The sequence below is a fragment of the Hermetia illucens genome, chromosome 4 (genome assembly GCF_905115235.1).
Source record: "Hermetia illucens chromosome 4, iHerIll2.2.curated.20191125, whole genome shotgun sequence".
In the NCBI taxonomy this organism is placed as follows: Eukaryota; Metazoa; Arthropoda; class Insecta; order Diptera; family Stratiomyidae; genus Hermetia; species Hermetia illucens.
This window is the reverse complement of record NC_051852.1, coordinates 164,866,070-164,884,011: the sequence shown is the minus strand read 5'-3', so window position 1 is coordinate 164,884,011 and position 17,942 is coordinate 164,866,070. Positions and strand designations below refer to the sequence as shown.

The 17,942-nt window shown below is 46.3% G+C and overlaps 1 protein-coding gene across 1 annotated transcript; it reads left to right on the top strand.

Moving 5' to 3' along the window:
- Positions 1-538: 538 nt before the first annotated feature.
- Positions 539-10,040, top strand: LOC119654555 (translocating chain-associated membrane protein 1). Its single transcript, XM_038060003.1, has 5 exons — positions 539-984; positions 1,212-1,291; positions 1,357-1,465; positions 8,933-9,264; positions 9,326-10,040. Exons 1-5 carry the CDS (start codon positions 850-852, stop codon positions 9,768-9,770), a joined length of 1,101 nt encoding a protein of 366 aa, XP_037915931.1. The 5' UTR covers positions 539-849; the 3' UTR covers positions 9,771-10,040.
- The last annotated feature ends 7,902 nt before the right edge of the window (positions 10,041-17,942 follow it).

Sequence of the window (17,942 nt, the reverse complement as noted above, 5' to 3'; positions counted from 1 at the left end):
GACGCCACCAACTTTACATGATGAAAGGTCCTCATTAGACGTTGGACGCTTGCTTTTTCTTGTCATTCTTTAATGACCACGACCGTTAAAATTTACATCGGATTTTTCTATTGTCAACCACGAAGGCAGATTATCAAACCAACCAGAAAAGGAGCGAGTTTAACAGTTAAAATCAGCCAACAATTAAGTGCAGCCACACTGTAACGTTTCGTGCTTCCATGCACTTCAATGAATCTAATTCTTAAACCGGAAGCGTGCAGGGTATGTGGCTCCATCTATACTATAGCATTTAAGTTTTCAATAGGGTCCAGAATTTTTTCATTTTATATCGCATTTTCAGGTTCTGGCACTTCCCTTGCAAAGAGCAAATACTTTCATCTCAACCCTTAATTTTCAGCGAACTACCTCCAACTTTTCATTCAAAACTTTCACCTTTTCCTCTGCCACGCATTGACAGCGCATCCACACTTCATGCGCTTCAGGTGCCGCGTAGCCAAAAATTTCGCGAAGCAGAGAAAGTCTCGCCGTCAACACACGTCAACTGACAGGTGTCAGACGTTTGCTTTCGTCGACGTTTCTTGAGCTCGCGCGGAGCGTTCGAGACGAGTGTGTCGTGTCGTAGGTGCGGGAAGTATTTCGCTTCTTTCACTAGTTGCGGTTCTTAATCCGGTCGCTGGCCGAGAAAGTTGTTACGGTCACCAGTCGGTGAATGAAAGTGCAATCGAGCCCATTTGGAGGTGTTGAGCGTGGAACTGAAAGTAGCGGAATCGCAAGGAAGTCGGTGGTCGCGAGCAGGTTTCTCGTATTTTAGTTTCGTTTCGTTGGAAATTTGAGGAGTTTCCAGGCAGGATGGCAATCAAACCAGGAATCGGACGCAAGTCCAACAAAAACCCACCGATTTTAAGTCACGAATTCGTGATACAGAATCATGCCGACATCGTATCCTGTGTGGCGATGGTTTTTGTTGTCGGCTTGATGTTGCAGGTGAGTCCTTGACCCTGAGACCCTGCAGGTGCTAAGAAACCACCCGCAGATCGCTTATTTACATAACTTCATACATAGGCACGTAGGCACCATCGCCGGTAATCCGTGCGATTAGCTTGTGAGCTGCCACGTATAGACCCCTTAACCTCAACCCTGACCTGCTCCAGATCGAATTTCAGCTTTAAAGTGCTTCCATACTAACATTCAACATCTGCCTCCTCTTTCAGGCCACGAGTTCAATTGCCAGCGTTTTCATTTCCCTCCACCACAACGTCAGTGGGGCTGACCCCAGTCATGAAAACCCCAGGTAAGGTGCCCTAACTTTCACATATCACGGCTCAGATTCACACATTTTTCTCTGTTCCCTTTCAGAGGGGAGCCCTACTTCTACCAGCAAGGCATCAAGGACTATTGTGCAATTTTCTTCTACACGCTCATCTGCATTATTATGCATGCCATATTGCAGGAGTACGTTTTGGACGTAAGTAAATGTTCCTAGTTTGATAAGACAGTAACGATGCATCTAGCCTTCCTCAGTTTCTCAAACATTGGAACTGACCAAAAGCTTTGATTATGATATAGCTACAATCTGGACAAATATGCAGGTTATGTAGGCTCTCTTACGGCTTTGGATGAGATTTTATCGCGATTCCAGCAACGTTTCTTCGTCGGTTTGAAGATTTTTGAGATTATTGCGGTACCGGTTAATGAATTCTTCATCCATCTAATTCCGATTTAAAATGTGAAATGGAATCGTGACCGTTTACTTGCAAATTTGGAGTTAATTTTCATTCGGATCAAGTGCTTTAGGGTTTATTCAAGGCAAGCTACAGCTTGCTAGAAGCTTAGATGCAGTATGATGGACTCTGCGGTGACTTTCGAAAATTATAATTGAATTGTCTAAGTAGGGAACATCTTTCCTTGACCCTCCGTGCGGGGATTGAAGCAGCGATAAAGGGGGAAAAGTCAACAAGGCATCGTGAGTCGACGACATACCTCGCGGAGCTATTGTAGGAGAACTATAATGCTTTATAACGACCATCTACATACCTATCCAGCAAATGTGGAATGAGAACGAAACCCCCACATCCCACAAAGACATAAAAACGCCAGCTTTCCAAGTAATAAGAACAGCAACAAGTTGTCCTGCCAGAAGACAATTACAGAGACAGAAAGGAACCTACATTCCTTGAAAAAGATTTCCAATCGGCCTCGTGGTAAGTTGCCCTCCGTATCGCTCCGCCACAGCATTCCAGCCCAAGCTGAAACCTAGAGATTTCGGCGAGAGAACCCGGGGCGAGGCTACTCAACCACGGTCGACCGGTGGACTTCAAAACGAAAGCAGCGCTATGTTTCCAGCGCATTCTGGAAGAAAGGCTTTAGCCTGTCCAAAACTATCGTCCAGACTAAACAAGTGCTTTCCACGCTCGAGGATCTTATAGGGGCCCTAGTATGGTGGTAGCAGCGGGTTCCGGAGTCCTCACCAAAACATGGGTGCAAACTTCAATTTCTTCAGGGGCATGGACCGCCGGCTGGGTGTAACGAGATAGTGGATGTGGCTTTAATTTAGGAACGGGCTATCATAGTTAGCACAATAATCCCGTCTCTCCAAGGCCATCTCTCCGTGGAGTCGAAGGTTCTCCCAAACTCTTCGCGGACGGCTGTACGCAAAGAAGCAAGACATGCGGGCTAGACGACTCGCCGCGCCCCATAATGGCTAGCATCCCATGAGACTGCTGATATGCAGTTGTCCGCTGACGTTTAAATCCCAGAAACTTTTCGAGCTCCGAGAAGAGAGTAGATTTAAATTGCATCCCCTGGTCTGTGGTAATGACGGCGGGAAAACCAAATCGCGGAATCCACTCTCCACAAAGAACCTCTATTGTTATATCCTTCGAAGGTATTGTCTCACGCCACCGCGTAAACCGATCAATGATCGTGAAGCAATACTTGTAGTGCGAGCCTCGCAAAGAGCCTATAAAGTCGAAGTGTATAGTGTGGAAGCGCCTTGTCCTAGCGTGTCTAGTGACTTTAAAGCTTTGGCATGCGATGCACTCACTGGCCCAAGACTTCACGTCCTTGTTCATAGAAGGCCAGAAATACTTGCTGGAGACTAGTCGATTTGTTATCCGAATGCCAAGATGCGCGAGATCGTGCACGGAACGAAACACTTACTTACGAAAAGCGGCCGGAATATATGGCCTGGGTCCCACATCAGAGATCTCGCAGTGAATAAAGGAATGTGAGCCGAAGATAGGGAGCTCCTTGAACTTGTATTTGAAGTCCTATTGCAAGCTCTGAAAAATTGCGTGATTCTTCTGGGCTACAGCGGTTACCGAAAAATCAAGCGATGTTGATCTCGGAAATCCGGGACAAAGCGTCATCGGCTAAGTTGTCGTTACCGGACACATGTTGAATGTCCGATGTGAACTAGCTTATGTAGGCTAAGTTTTTAAAGGGAGGGAGGGGATATGGTAAGTGAAAAAGCCGGCTTGCCTTCAACGGAATATCGAAAATGCCTGTTACTCAGGTACGCGACTAATAATTCACGATTATAGGCGCTGTAATTCGTCGTGCTATCTCCGGACGCCTGGTAGCACTCCACCCCCTGCTGAAACCTAGAGATTTTGGCGAAAGAGGCTACTCGGCTACGGACGTCAAAGCGAACGCGGCGCTCTTGCTAGCTTCCAGTGCCAACTACTTCCTAAAAGAAAGACATCAGACTGTCCAAGGAGATCCTCTTGGGCTTGCCACCAACGTCCAGATTGAACTAGTGTTCCCCACGCTCGAAGACCTTATAGGGACCCTCATATAGTGGCGGCAGCTATTCTCAGATGGCACCAGTCCACACCAGAACGCGGGTACAAAATTCCGAGTTTCCTAGGTTTGTGTTGCGTGTGACGAGATGGCGGAAATGGCTTTAGTCTGGAAACGTCTTCTCGTAGTAGACACAACAATTCGCTCTCTCCACGGGTATCTCTCTTATCGAGGACCAGGTCGCCAGGGAGAGAAGAATGTGAGCCAAAGACAGTGAGCTCCTTGAACTTGTATTTGGAGTCCGAATGCAGGCTATGATGAACTATGTCATTCTTCTAGGCCACAGCAATTGCCGAAAATTGATTGCGAGCGGGATGATGATCTCGGAGATCCGGGATAAAACATCGGCGACTAAGTTGTCTTTACAGGACACCTGTTGTGTCAGAGGCTTATGGGCCGTGAATATCGGAAGTTCTTAATACTCAGATACGCGGCTAATAATTCACAATTATTTTTTTTTTTTTTTCTTCAGCCATTGTCCCGTTCACAAGCGGGGTCGGCTCGTCGTGATCGGCTTCGCCATTTGGCTCTATCGGATGCCTGATCTGGGTGCAATCTCGAGGCTTTCAAATCTCCATCCAGCGTATCAAGCCACCGTTGCTTAGGTCTGCCTTTTGGTCGTTTACCATCGACTTCGATGTTCAGACCAATCTTGGCAAGTGAATTCTCGTTTGCACGAATTGCGTGACCATACCATCGAAGACGCCTCTCTCGCAACTTTTCCACGATCGGTGCAACCCCATAACGATCGCGGATATCCTCATTTCGGATGTGATCTAAACGTGTGACGCCACTAGTCCAACGTAGCATCTTCGTCTCCATTACCGCAAGACGCCGTTCATTGTCTTTTATGGTCGGCCAACACTCAGAACCATAGAGAGCGACTGGACGGACGACATTGCGGTAAATTTTAGATTTGAGACGTTCGTTGATACGTCGATCACAAAGGACACCAGTTGTGGAACGCCACTTCATCCAGGTTGCGTTAATGCGTGAAGCTATTTCATAACGCAGCTCTCCATTGGCTGATAGCGTTGACCCGAGGTATTTAAATCGCTCAGTTCTGGGCAGATCACTGAGCGAAATTCAAGTGTTTTGAGAAAAAAACCCAACGTTTGTCAGCTTTTGTGGGCTCATTGGTGAAGAGTAGCGCCTATTGCGGTGTCTGAAGCATCTACGAACACGACTAGAGGGGCATTTTGTCGAGGGAATGCCAAAGGAGTAGCGTCTACCAACTGTTGCTTGGCGGTTCTAAACGCTTGGATGATTTCTAGAGGCCACACCTCCCGCGAATCTTAGGACCAAACAGGAAGGCATTAAGTAAAGCCTGATGATGAGCAATTTTGGGCAGGAAATGACGATGGAAGTCTGCCATGACCAAGACCGTTCTAAGGTCTTGGACCGCCTTTCGCATCGGAAAGCTCGCGATAGCTTGGACCTTATTTGGGCCGGGTTTAATGCCGTCCGAAATAGAAATCCAGGTCATCTGTGTGAACTTAAAGAGTCCAAAAGGTATGTAAATTGCTGTCTTTGAAATATTCTCGAAAGCTACAGGGATTCGATGGCAGACCTTGGCGAGATCTAAGGTCGAGAAAACACGATAATCTTCTAAATAACGTGGATAGTCTAGAATGAGTGGAATGGGATACCGGTCCTAAAATCTTCACAAGGTCGCCATTGGGCTTTGGGATCAAATGGAGTGGAGATGACTAACTACTGTCTGGAGGTCTGCATATAATCTCTTTAAGTAGCTATTCAAACTCCGCGTAACAGTGAGCTTCTGGTGTTGTCGGAGGGCGCACCTTTGAGAAGATTGGGGGACAGGCAGTGTTGATGTGGTGCTGCAAATTATGGTTAACCGGCTAAGAGAGACTACATTTGGTAATAATGATGCAGTAGCGTCCTCAAAAATGGAAGAAAGGGTATTGTTGCTAAAACAGGTTAAATTTCCCTGACGACCGAGATAGGTTGTAGGGTCTATAAGGGACCTATGCTGCATATCTACCAACAGCCCAAAGTGACACAAGAAGTCTGCGCCTAATTTGGGGACGATGATGTCAGTCAAACTGAAGCGCCACGAAAAGGTGCAACGCGAGTCTGTGTTTGCCAGATAATTGCGCCTACTAAGGCAGTAGAGTAAGTTTTTTTGCAATATAAAGTGCGGAATTAGGTTGGTAGATTTCTTTTGCCTTTTTTTCGTTAACAAAACACAGCTAACTTTGTCGAGTTTTTGACCATTTCCCGACAACTTACATATTATATTTCAGGGGATGTATTTATTTATTTTGGTACACTTATAAATATCGCCATTTTCAAAACTAGTTGTTTTGTCTTTTAAAATTAGAATTTTCAAATCGATGACCCCTCAATTTAGCGCAATTCACACTTTGGTAAAGAGCAGCGCCTTCTGCTCTGTCTTAGGCATCGGCGAACACGGCTAGAAACACATCTTGTTGAGGGAGTACCAAAAGAGTAGCGTCTACCAGTTGTTGTTTGGAAGTTTCAAACACTTGGACGGTTTCTGGAGACCACACAACCACTAGCAAATCCTTGGTCTTCAGACTAGACAGAAAGCCGCTAAGTAATATCTAGTAGTGACCGGCTTTTGGCAAGAAACAACGGTAGAAGTTTACCATGTTCAAAAACCTTCTAGGGTCTTTGGCCGTCTTTCGCGATCGCTTACACCCTGTCTGGGTCGAGTTGAATCCCGTCAGGGGTGATGAAATTGCCTAGAAATTTCACCTGTAGTTGGAGAAATTTGCATTTGTCAATGTTGAGAGTTAGGCCATTCTCAAGGAGACGTTGGAAAATGCACTCGAGTTGTGCCAAATGTTCGGACTCAGTGGAAGATGCGACCAGAACGTCATTAAAGTAGACAAAACAGAAATCCAAGTTTTGTGAAAAAGTCATCTGTGAGTCCAAAAGTTGTGCGAATTGCTGTTTTTGGAATATCTTATTTTTTTTTTAAGAAAAAATAGCTTTAATTAATTCGTGTTCTGTTTCATGTCCCAGTCAAAGGTATATTGTATGCGCAATTCCAACTCTAGCCAAACGTTTCCTCCATTTCCCTCTTTGTCTGTTTATTTAAAATTAATTTTTGTTTTAGAGGTAAAACTTCCCAATTAAATTCGCAACTTTGTGGTGATCAAAGAGCTATCCATTTACCTTCGGATTAACGTTGTTCTCGAGGACTCATGCCTTGACAACCACCTCACTTGATCAATTTTTCTCCGTCTTTGCGACGCCCCAAAATCTGAAATACTTACAGTTTGCTTGCCCGACTTGTTTTACGTAAATTCAACTGAACGGCGCCCGGCAGATAAATTCCAAAAACCCCAAGTTGCCTCTCATTGCGCAGAGTTGAACTTCAAATTGTCGCTGATATTGTTTTCTGAATCGATACCACCAACCAATGACTGGATAAATTGGAATCCTTGTAGATAATCACAGGATCTGCATCCACTATAGAATCAACTAATTCAGCACCTTCTGTGTCGTGTCCTTTGTTCCAGTTATTACTAGCGCCGGATTGCAGAAATACGAAATTATCTGGTTGGAATATTTGATCGAATGGTCCGTTATATCGGTTTCGAAATCACCCAATACGGCACCTAGCCCATATTTACCGCCGGATGCCTCATTATAATAGACATTGATGCGTTTCATCCTTTGACTCACGGATTTATTTTCACCTTACTCTTTTTTTACAAATTACCACTATTTAACCCGCACACTCTTCCTTTAAGAACACATCTTCACTATTTGAGACTCGCTTAAAACGTGAAAATTACCGGTCCAGCTGTGAATCGATCAACCAGTTTTGGTCCCACTCATTTCGTTCCAAATGCATTTTTAATCGCCTCAACCAGAACAACCGTTAGGCATGCATTTCACAATGTCACACAACACACACAACGTCCAGCGGCAGATACGGACAACTATGTCCAAATTCCGAATGCATCATCCAAACTCTGCCGGGGAGTGGATGAACCTGCCTCGTGACATCGGAGGTAGGGGCATGGTTGACGTGACAGCACAACATCATCGCCAAGTCGACTCGCTGCGTGCTTATTTTTACAGCAAAGAGCAGGCGAGTCCCTTGCATGCGGCTATCTGTAAGGCAGATTGTGGACTGACTCCACTTAACTTGAAGGATCGATCTTACAATCCTCTGAGTGAGGTGAAATCGGACCAAGAGCGGATCGATGAATGGAAGTCGAAGGCAATGCACGGTAAACACGTGAATTGTCTTTGGCAGGAGGAGTTCATGTGTGCCATTCAGCAAAAAGCTCATAATGAAAAAACGGGTGGAGAACGACCAGTGCAGAATGTCTGGTTCGGCGTTAGAGACCATCTCATTTTTGGCTACACTGTAATGGCACCGGTACAATACACCACCAGGCATAATGCTATACGTAAGTTAATCCACCGAAAACTTGCATACAAGCATGGGCTGATCACGGGAACATTTCCGGTTTACCGATATGAGCTGCAAGCTATACTTGATAGTTCTGCTTGCAGCATGTATTGGGACCGGCAAGTTCTAACTGATCGGCACATTCCACACAACAAGCCTGATGTGCTATTAGTTGGCAAGATGGGTCGCTTCGTGCGCTTCCGTTCGATGTCGCTGTTATGGGGAATAACAGCAACATCGAACGGAAACACGTGGAGAAGAAGGTGAACTATGAGCCACTGGCTCGGGAAATCAAAGAAATTTGACATCTCGAACAGGTGGTTGTGGTTCCCATAATATTGTCAGCTACAGGTATTGTACGTAAATCCCTCACAGCTTCCCTTGATGTCTTGGGACTCTCACGCAGTCTGGCTCAAACCATGCAGACGTACATAATTCTGTATACGTGCTGGATGTTGCGGGGAGGTCTCGACGGATTCTCCCATTGATCTACCACCGGCCACCACCATCAGCGTCCCTTTATAATTTAAGTGGGTAGGATCGTCTGAGCCTAAATGCTTGGCACATAGTGCTAGTATTAGGTAAAATCCGACATCTCATTCCTAAGAATATTTGAATTATTGAAGATGTAATACTTTAAAATTAAAACCAGTCCGTATTGACCAAGGTGATCTTCAAAATTAATTATTTTTCACGTTTTTTCTTTCATTACAGAAAATCTCCAAAAAGCTCCACCTCTCCAAATTCAAGCTGAATCGTTTCAACGAATCCGGACAACTGGTCGTCTTCTACGCCATGTCATTCTTGTGGGGCATTCAAGTGATCATCCGTGAAGCGTACATTCCTCACTATTCCAGTCTTTGGGAAGGATTCCCCGACCATCCGATGAGCTTCCTGCACAAAATGTTCTACATTGTCCAGCTCTCCTACTATCTGCACATGCTTCCCGAGTTGTATTTCCAGAGGGTGAAACAGGAAGATCAACAGCCAAAGATCATCCATGCTATCGTCGGTTTCTCCCTTGTTGCGGCTGCCTATTTCTTGAGGTATTTATGAAAATTCCCAACTTAGTTAAGATAAAGACTAACCAGTCATGTATGATTGCAGCTTCCAACGCATCGCTCTCATCCTCCTCACCGTGCACTACTTGGGTGAATTTATCTCGCACACCTTCCAATTGATTGGAATCTTCGACAAGGACGAGAAATACTCAAAATTGAACTTGCTCAACAGCGCAGTGTTCATCTCTGTGCGCGGCGCATCTGTGGCTCTTGCCGTTTTCACCCTCTACTATGGCCTAACCATTTCTGCAAAATCCGCTCGGGGACTCATTGCTCTCGCTGGTTTCGGTGCCGTGCAAGCTGCCTTGGTGTTTGCATTCTTCGCAGAGGCCATCCGTGCCCGACGTGAACGTGCGCCTGAAACCAAGCAACCAAGTCAGAAGAAGGTGAAACCTGCAAAGTCGGAAAAGCCGAAGAAGAAGAAGGAAAGCGACTTACCCGAAGCTGACCAGTCCCCCAAGCCAGTCCAAGGAAAATTGAAATCGAAATAGGTCACACGAAAAATGTTGATGTTGGTTTCATAATGTATTGATGTTTTTAATTTTTGTATAAGTTTATCGAAACGACTCGATTTAGGTGTTCCGGTTCTGATTTGACTTCACGATTTGTGTTTGTCGAGAAGTTACACAAAATACTAAGACTGAAGTGGCATAGAATTCTCTTTTAACTTTCGAAAGTAAACCAAGAAAACCATATCCGTTCCAGCATCAATTTAGGTGTAATCCGCATAAAACAAAACATGGAACCAAATCAGTTCGCATCTATCCAACATTCAGGAATAATGATGAGAAGGTGTAAGGTAGGGTAAAGAAATTTACACTCACAAACAGTTAGTTATTGTACACCTCGTTGACGGACTCTTCTCAATCGCAATTCATGATTTCAATTTTGTCCATCAAATGGACGCCGCAATGCAACTACTATTCATTAAGCTGCCTTGTTTTTACATGTAGAAAGTGACAGATATATTTTTTTATGCAAACAATACTTTATTTTCGTTTTCAAGGGCTTGGGTTATATTTAGACTCGCCCCAAGCCTCGAAAAGAGGATTTTCATTTGATGGTGATTGACGACATTATCCCAGGCGTCTTTTTTGTTTTTATCTGATTGCAACTAAGTTTTCCGTTCTGCAACTGTATGAGAGGAACGTAAAGTTTAAAATTATATAATTCACGAATTTTTGTACAAATAAGAGCTTTTTGTAAAATATATACTAAAAGATTATAAAGTTGAATTCTAAGTGTTGTGTCTGGATGATTTTTAGGGTCCCAAGTACCATGTAAACGCAGAATTGCTGGGATCGGATTGGAATAATTTTCGCTACATCAAAAGGTCTATCCCTACCACGCAAACTTGTAGGTAGTTGACGATGTGCTCTGATTAATTCATTAATTCTCTCCATAGCTGTTTGAGTGCGTTCTTCATGTAAACAGCACTCCACCCCCTGCAGCGCATAGCGAATTCGACGAGGAAACAGGCGTATAGTTTGCTCAACTCGGCTGCCGCAAGTGAAAATGGATGCGTTGCACCCCTCTTGAGCGTGGCTCCGACTCTGAGGCTGAAATAATGTGGGCCGCGCTCGAGAACCTCGTAACATGGCTGCAGCGGTGTCCGAGAAGTATGGAAGAGTCGACATCTCTAGGTAGGTCGATCACGTTTTTCGCGTGGTTGGCCGGTTTTTTCGGGAGTAGAGAGAGAGTATTGCGCTCCCGCGAAAAAACGTCGTCGGACTATCAACAAAACGCCTCCCTTTCATCAGAAAGGCTGAAGCCTGAAACCGTTTGATACATTACTTTGAGCTAGCTCTCCCGATTTTGGGAACTTTCAAGTCCGGACATTCCTTTCAAAAACAAGAGAAGGAGAGGGGAGGAAGGTAGTTGTTAGTTTAGGGAACTCCTTGCTATCCGGTCCCTCGACCGGTCGAGTTTAATCTTCCTCGCAATAAGAAGAGCCTAAACATAAGGTGCAATACGACTAAAGCTGCTCACTCCCGCGATCACCACCACGGCCGGTTCTGAGGTAGTGCGATAAACAGACGCCACTCGCAATGCTTCCCTCTGCACTTGGGCAAGGCATTTCTCCGGACTGTGTTGCTCCCATAAGAAGGTGTTTTCCAGTAGATATAGATTCCCCAACATTCGCCATTACCTGATTCAAGGTCGAGACACTAGCTGCAGGACTGTCCGCTGGTGCTTTAAATTGCTTGCCGATCGATATGGAACGCAAGATTGGGATTCTCTTTTGTGGCTAAGATAATACTTTGGTCTTTTTTCCAGCGCAGAGCTAAAACTTTGAGCAGCCATCCATCCGCAACAATATGCCAAGTCTGCTTTGCACCTGTTCAACACTTTCCCGGGCGTGTCAAGCATACACAGCGGTCGGTATGCAGACGGTAGCTCCGGGTCTCCTTTTACCTTGCTGATCAGCGCGAGTTTCACTACCTTCCACCGACAAGCAAGTCTGGCCGTTAGTAGAACACCAGTTTATAGACTTCTTGTTTTTCATGGTGAAAAGGGCTTCTTCGAGCTCTCTCATTGTGAGAGGAAATCCTCCATGCTTTTTGCGCTATTGACATCAACCCATACGAGATGTCTGAGGAATAACGCCCGCACAATGCGGTCCACATCGTCGGTAGTTAGTATGCAGGGCTTCTGAAAAGCTCCGATTTTCCGGGTGACAGGCTTCTAGTCCCCACGGATCCTCATTCACCTCGCTGACCAGGTTCTGTCAACTGCGAAATTTGCTTTTATTTATCGCACTGCGGAGTCTTTTTGCTGATCTATACTCTGCCTTTATGGCGCATGCCTCCTTGCTAGCGTGTAAATGTTGCATCAACCCCTTCAAACGCGATGTACTGGTGATTACTTGCCGAGGAGTTTTTCAGGACCACCCGTCCACCGATGATGCCAGATATTCCAATGCAAAAGTAATGTCGGAGATGCTTCCTTTACAGCCTGAACGTCTAAACGTTGGCATGGATCCGGTATTTCAAAGTAAGAGCCCGGTTCCCGCCGCCATTTCCAGGATCCGTTTTCCTCTGAAATCTGGCTGATAAGGACGCATCCATGTGCCCTAGCATTAAAATCACTGTCTACCAGGATTCACGCCTCCGTGCATGAAACGGCGTCCTCTGGAGCATCAAGCCGGCGCCGAAAGTCTGGCATCGTTTCATTCGGCGCCAGGCAAACGCTAAAAACGTTATCCCGAAACACCGAATTCAGACAAACCTATTCCATCGGCCTTGGGCAAGAACACGAAGTCGAAGTCGTCCTGAGCCCAGATGGCAGCGGTACTCGTTAAGTTGAGATGCTATGAAGTTGGGTCCTTGTTTTGGTATTGCTCGCTGGTTAGCACTAGAGTAGTTTTTACCTCCGCAGCGAACTGCGCTAGCAGATGGTGAGGGGTTGCACTCCGGTACATGTTCCTTTATAGAATGTGGATCATGCTATTCGCATCCTAGCCAGTTCTAGTAGATAAAGTCCCCTTCAGGCATGTCGTCCTCTTTCCGCTTTTTCCCCAGTTCGTTTTTCAGTGGACTATTTGCCATTCGTTTGGCGCTAGCAGTATTCTCAACGGGATATGCGGCTGTTCCTGCCCTGTCCTGCGGTCCAGTGGTTACTCCAGTTCCATCAACTCGTTTTTGACGCGTTTGCCGACGTCCCTTTGGAGGAACGTTACCAGCCGAATACGATTCACCACTGTCACGCATTTCCCGATGAGCCTTTCCTTTTCGGCTCTAGCTAGGACTGCACTTCGACTGCACTTCTATTTGGTTCGTGTCTGAATTCACTTGCTCAGGACTAGCGATTCTGACTAGGCTTTTTTCCGGAACAGGGACACTACAAGGTATTGGAGTTGCCGTCCTCGTACCGTCAATCAGGCCACTTGGTAAGGCTTCCTCTTTATTTCGGCGCCTCGGTATTGTATCGGGTATTTCAGCCCTCCCTGCCTCATTCGCTGGCCACTGCGGTGAGCGATGCATTTTTGTGCTGCGCCCAAACGCAGTTATCTCTTCCTCCTTCCAGCTACTTCGTCGATTTTTTTCTGTATAATTAGATTTATTCTCGGTGGAAATTTCACCAGCCCATCGTGTGCAACGGAGTGGGTCGCAATAGTCAGGAACGGGTGGACACAGCCTCTATCACAGCTCCCTGAATCTTGACCTACGACTAGCTGATCCCGGAACTCACGGACGGATTAGCGCTTGCTTGGGGCAACCCGGTCTACTAACAACGGTTCAATGCACACTACCTGCCAGGGTCCCGAAGGGGCTGGCTCCTGATACACGTTACAATTATCACCTTGACAGAATTAGGCTTACATCACTCCATCGACGTCGACAGAACGCTCTGGGGACTCCCACTGTGTCCCGATGTGTACCGGTTACTCGCGGTTCGCTCTTCATCGAAAGGCTTTCTCAAAACTATTACCTAGGACGCAGGTATACAGGCAGGTAGGAAATCAGAACTACTTGCTCGAGCACCTCGGGGACGTCACACCCTGTATCGTAAGCGAACCCTTAAAAGTCGCTGACGACCCCTGAGAATTGGGGGTTACCCGCCCCTCAGCATGCTGAGTGGATCATCGCCAAAGTCACTCACCATGCCAATATGCCTGGCATGAATTTTGCGGATGTTACCAAGAAGTTCGACGAGCCATAAACAGCTCGAAGAACTGGAGGGGCCCAGGTCTAGATCAGGTGTAGAACTTCTGGTACACACAACATAAATCAGCTCATTAGTCGGCTAGAGGAAGTTCCACCCTTGTTACTATGGGGATTACCTACCTTATCCCGAAGAAGGACGCGAAAGCGCCCCGCATACCTGGCTGAAGTTTTTGGCGACAGTCATAGAAGGGTGGCATACCACCTTATCAGTACGTACATCTGAGGGTGCTTATACCTGCCTTTCGCCCTTTTGAGTGACATATTCATGGAAAAGATTGAGAATGATCTGCATTCCAAAACCTGCTCCCAAAAATCTGGTCAAGGTATGTTGATGACATTTTCACGATTGTCCACGAAGACAGAGTGGAGGAGATGCTGGAGGTCCTGAATAAAGTACATCGAAACCTTTGATTCACAATAGGGGTCGAGAGCTAACCGGCAAGAAATAGGGGCATTGACACTCATCGTTAATAACTTCGGTTTGGTAATGAGCGTGTTAAGCGCACGAACCGAAACGGGTTTGAGGGCTTTGTGAGCGCTTAACAGTTAAAACGGAATTTTGAGGGGGTAATTATTTAGGAAATACATTTGTATCTATTTTGTATGTCATTTAATGTCATGTAATTTAAATGTTACGACAATCTCAACAATCTCGCCCTTTTGGGTATCGAAAGAATTAATTCCTAGTTTGACATTTCGTCTCAATGTTTTTGAACTAATGAGCCACCAACGGACATGGGTCGTCGCGAGCGAAAATCGACGTTTGCGAATAATGCTCGCGGTTTGCCGTAAACCTCAAACATTACGATTTGCGAGGCTTGCGAGCATTGTGAACTCCAAACGGCACTCAGCTATAGAACAAACTAAAAGATTGGTTTCGGTACGCCGGCGAGAGCTCGAGAGAGAAGCGGAAATGGGCAGGAGAGAGAATAAGAAGAGCACAACGCTGAAATTAACGATAGCACAGCACATGATTGAAGAGAGACTTAGTATCACATGGGGCAGCGTAGAAATCATCAAGGAATGCGGTAACATGAGGAAGTTGGCCGCGCAAGAGAGCTTGGCGATTTTAAGGGAACCAAGTGAGGCAAATCTCTGGTTCAACAAGGGACGGTAAGATGCTGTACCCACCCCCGCCGTTATTTTGAAGTAGGAGTGGATGATGAAGAGATCCATTTCTTAAGTCCACTTCATCCGCTGCCTACGCGAACCTCCTGAAATGGTCAGGTTGTGGCGACACAACTGTAGCAGGCAGAGCAACGCTCCTGGTCACTACTAGCGGTTTCGACGCCGTGCTGTCCATTTAGGGAGCCCGACCCAGTCACCAAGTCAGACAGCTCCCTCCGGTTATCCGTAACGGACCTCAAATTTCTCCTTCTTTTTATTAGATGGATTTGCATTTTACACCTAACTGCAAGGTGTGGGGATAACTTCCTTCGTGAGTAATCTGCAAGACTGCAAATTTCCTGCACTTTCTCCACCAATCCCCTGAGACGTGGCGGTGGCGTACAGCTATTCAGACTGAAGCTATTCATCCCAATAACCATCTGAGGCAGGAGAAGCAAGGATCGAGACCGTGATCCGTCGTGGATCTTTCTTCTCGATCGCGGCGCTTGGGTCGGGAGAATTACGGCCCCAAACGGGCGGTCGAGTAATTTTTTTTTTATTTTCCAGGTTTAGCTCGCATTCTCATCTATTTCGTTAAGCCGTTGCGAATTTCTTTGTTCGTTGTCTCATTTTTAGATCCGGTGCGGACCCACGCATCATTATATACAGTTAAGTTCTTGAAGGTTTTACGTGAGCACCTGTCTTGCAACTTAATCCCCTCCTTAATTTTGTGACCACAATCAGAGCACCGCTGAGACAAGCAACAATGGCTTAGCATTCATACTGGTGGATGCAAGACATACCTAAATCTCTACCGAACTAAGGAGTACGGCATCCGTGTTGAAACGCAACACCACGCCGGGGCCCGAAGGTCTCTTCTCGCTTGAGCATAACCACAACCCCCATGAAACTCCCACAAGGGGTCTACCGCAAATAACCGAGCTGTACTCACATACAACCGGAGTTCACCCGAAGTATGAGAGTCCAGGAGCTATCCCAGTTCCCATGGTATCAGTATACCCCTGATAAGGTTTCGTGGCCAATTACCACTTCAGATGAGTCCCCGTGCAGACTCGGGTCTGATCGCCCTAATTAGGCCTTTGGAGCATTCGCCTACTGCATCACGGCCGGCAAACCAAAGTGAGTACAGCGTCTCCCGGTACCACCACTATGGAGGTTCTCCTCGGCCACTTAGTTTTGGTTTGGCCAACAGGGTGGCCGCCCCGTCTTCCTCACCGCCACCTCTGAGCACCGCATCAGTGTAGACACGTTAATTAATTAATAAATAAATGACACGTGAGGGATCAAAGCGCTCAAAGGACCAAAGGGACAAGTAAAGGGGGGGGGGGGGGGAGGTCGTTAATAAAAAATAAAAATAACAAAGGACTCAGAATAGATCCCTGTGGGACGCCAGAGGAGTGTGAGAAGGAGCGGGAAGTACAGCCGTCAAAAGAGACGCGGCAGGATCGTTTGGAAAGGTACGAGGCAAGCCATAAAACAAGTGGCATGGGAACGTTTAGAGACGAGAGTTTGGATAAAAATATCTTGTCATTTACTGCGCCGAAGGCTTTAGCGAAGTCAGTGTAAATGGTTTGCACTTCTTGCCGTGAATTTAGATATTTGGCGACAAAGTTGGTAAAGTCAAGCAGGTTGGAGGCAGTGGACCTACGTTTAACGAAGTCGTGTTGCTCTTCCACTATGTGGTAGCCAAAGTGGACGGACAACCAGTCGCTGACATATCTTTCCAGGATTTTGGAGAGGAGGGAAATGGGATGGTAATTCTCGGCAAGCGTAAGATCGCCACTTTTGCGTATGGGGATGATGAGAACCTCTTTCCACAAGCCGGGAAAATGATTCTCTTCAAGCCTTTTGTTGAAAATAAGAGATAGGGGATGATGGACTTACCAGTTTTGAGCAAAAAGAGGTTTGGAAGACCATGGTAGCCAAGTCCGTCATTGGCATCAAGTTTGCCAATGAGATATTTGACAAGGATAGGGGTAAGTAGGGGAATGGTAGGCAATGCGGGGCAGGCTACATCCACTATCGGGAGGAATTCGGAGGAAGGAGGGCATAGGACGCCGTATGCCGCTGGAATGGCCTAAGACCACCCTTCTTGATTGCAGATCCTGCCCCTCGTTCTACTTGGCCTCCGAACAGCCAATCGCAAAGAATTTACTTCAAATTCCGCGGAGTTGGTATGCGGAGAAACCCTGAGACTACTCATTGATACTGTACTCGACATTTGATCGCGACTCAACACCCGCGGTTGATTGCGTCTGCTTAAGGACGCAATGCTGACACTGAAGCCGCCACCACCCGGCAACTATGCAAAACCTGTGGCTGACGTGCCCGGGGATCTCGAACTGTACGCGCATGTCCTAATTAGGGCGGACACCTCCTGGAAGTAGCTGCATTCCACCTTACAAGGGTCCTTTCAAAGTTCTCGAGCGAGGGTCACACCATCATAGCTTGAAAGATGATGATATAAAAAGAACCCACTTTGAGAGGTCATAACTTTTTAAGGGGGTGATTAACACGAGTTTTCATCGAGGTTGAACAGAGCGGTGCAGAATCACACCTACCCCTTCCGTAGACTTCCCACTCGCTACGGGGCTGGGGTTGAAAATTCAACTTTTACGGAGAGACCGGACGTGAGCACCTCCTTGTAACTTGTTCGTTTAAGTAGCACGATTTTAACCATGGCTTACTTGAGCCCAATTTAGTATTTGAAGACTCATTTTGAAAGAAAATTCCTCGCTGGAGAGTGTAATGCAATATACAAAGGTCAAAGGTTTCGATCAGGTTAAGAATTTATTCCAATTGCTTGCATTGCTCATTACCCTGCCGTCCAATAATATTCGACCGGCTTATTACAATGAAGACATTCAA

Excerpts from the sequence above, each read along its gene's own strand:
- LOC119654555 (XM_038060003.1), top strand. The coding sequence starts at position 850 with ATGGCAATCAAACCAGGAATCGGACGCAAGTCCAACAAAAACCCACCG. Across the intron at positions 985-1,211 it reads TTGTCGGCTTGATGTTGCAG|GCCACGAGTTCAATTGCCAG; the intron begins GTGAGTCCTTGA and ends CTCCTCTTTCAG. Across the intron at positions 9,265-9,325 it reads GCGGCTGCCTATTTCTTGAG|CTTCCAACGCATCGCTCTCA; the intron begins GTATTTATGAAA and ends GTATGATTGCAG.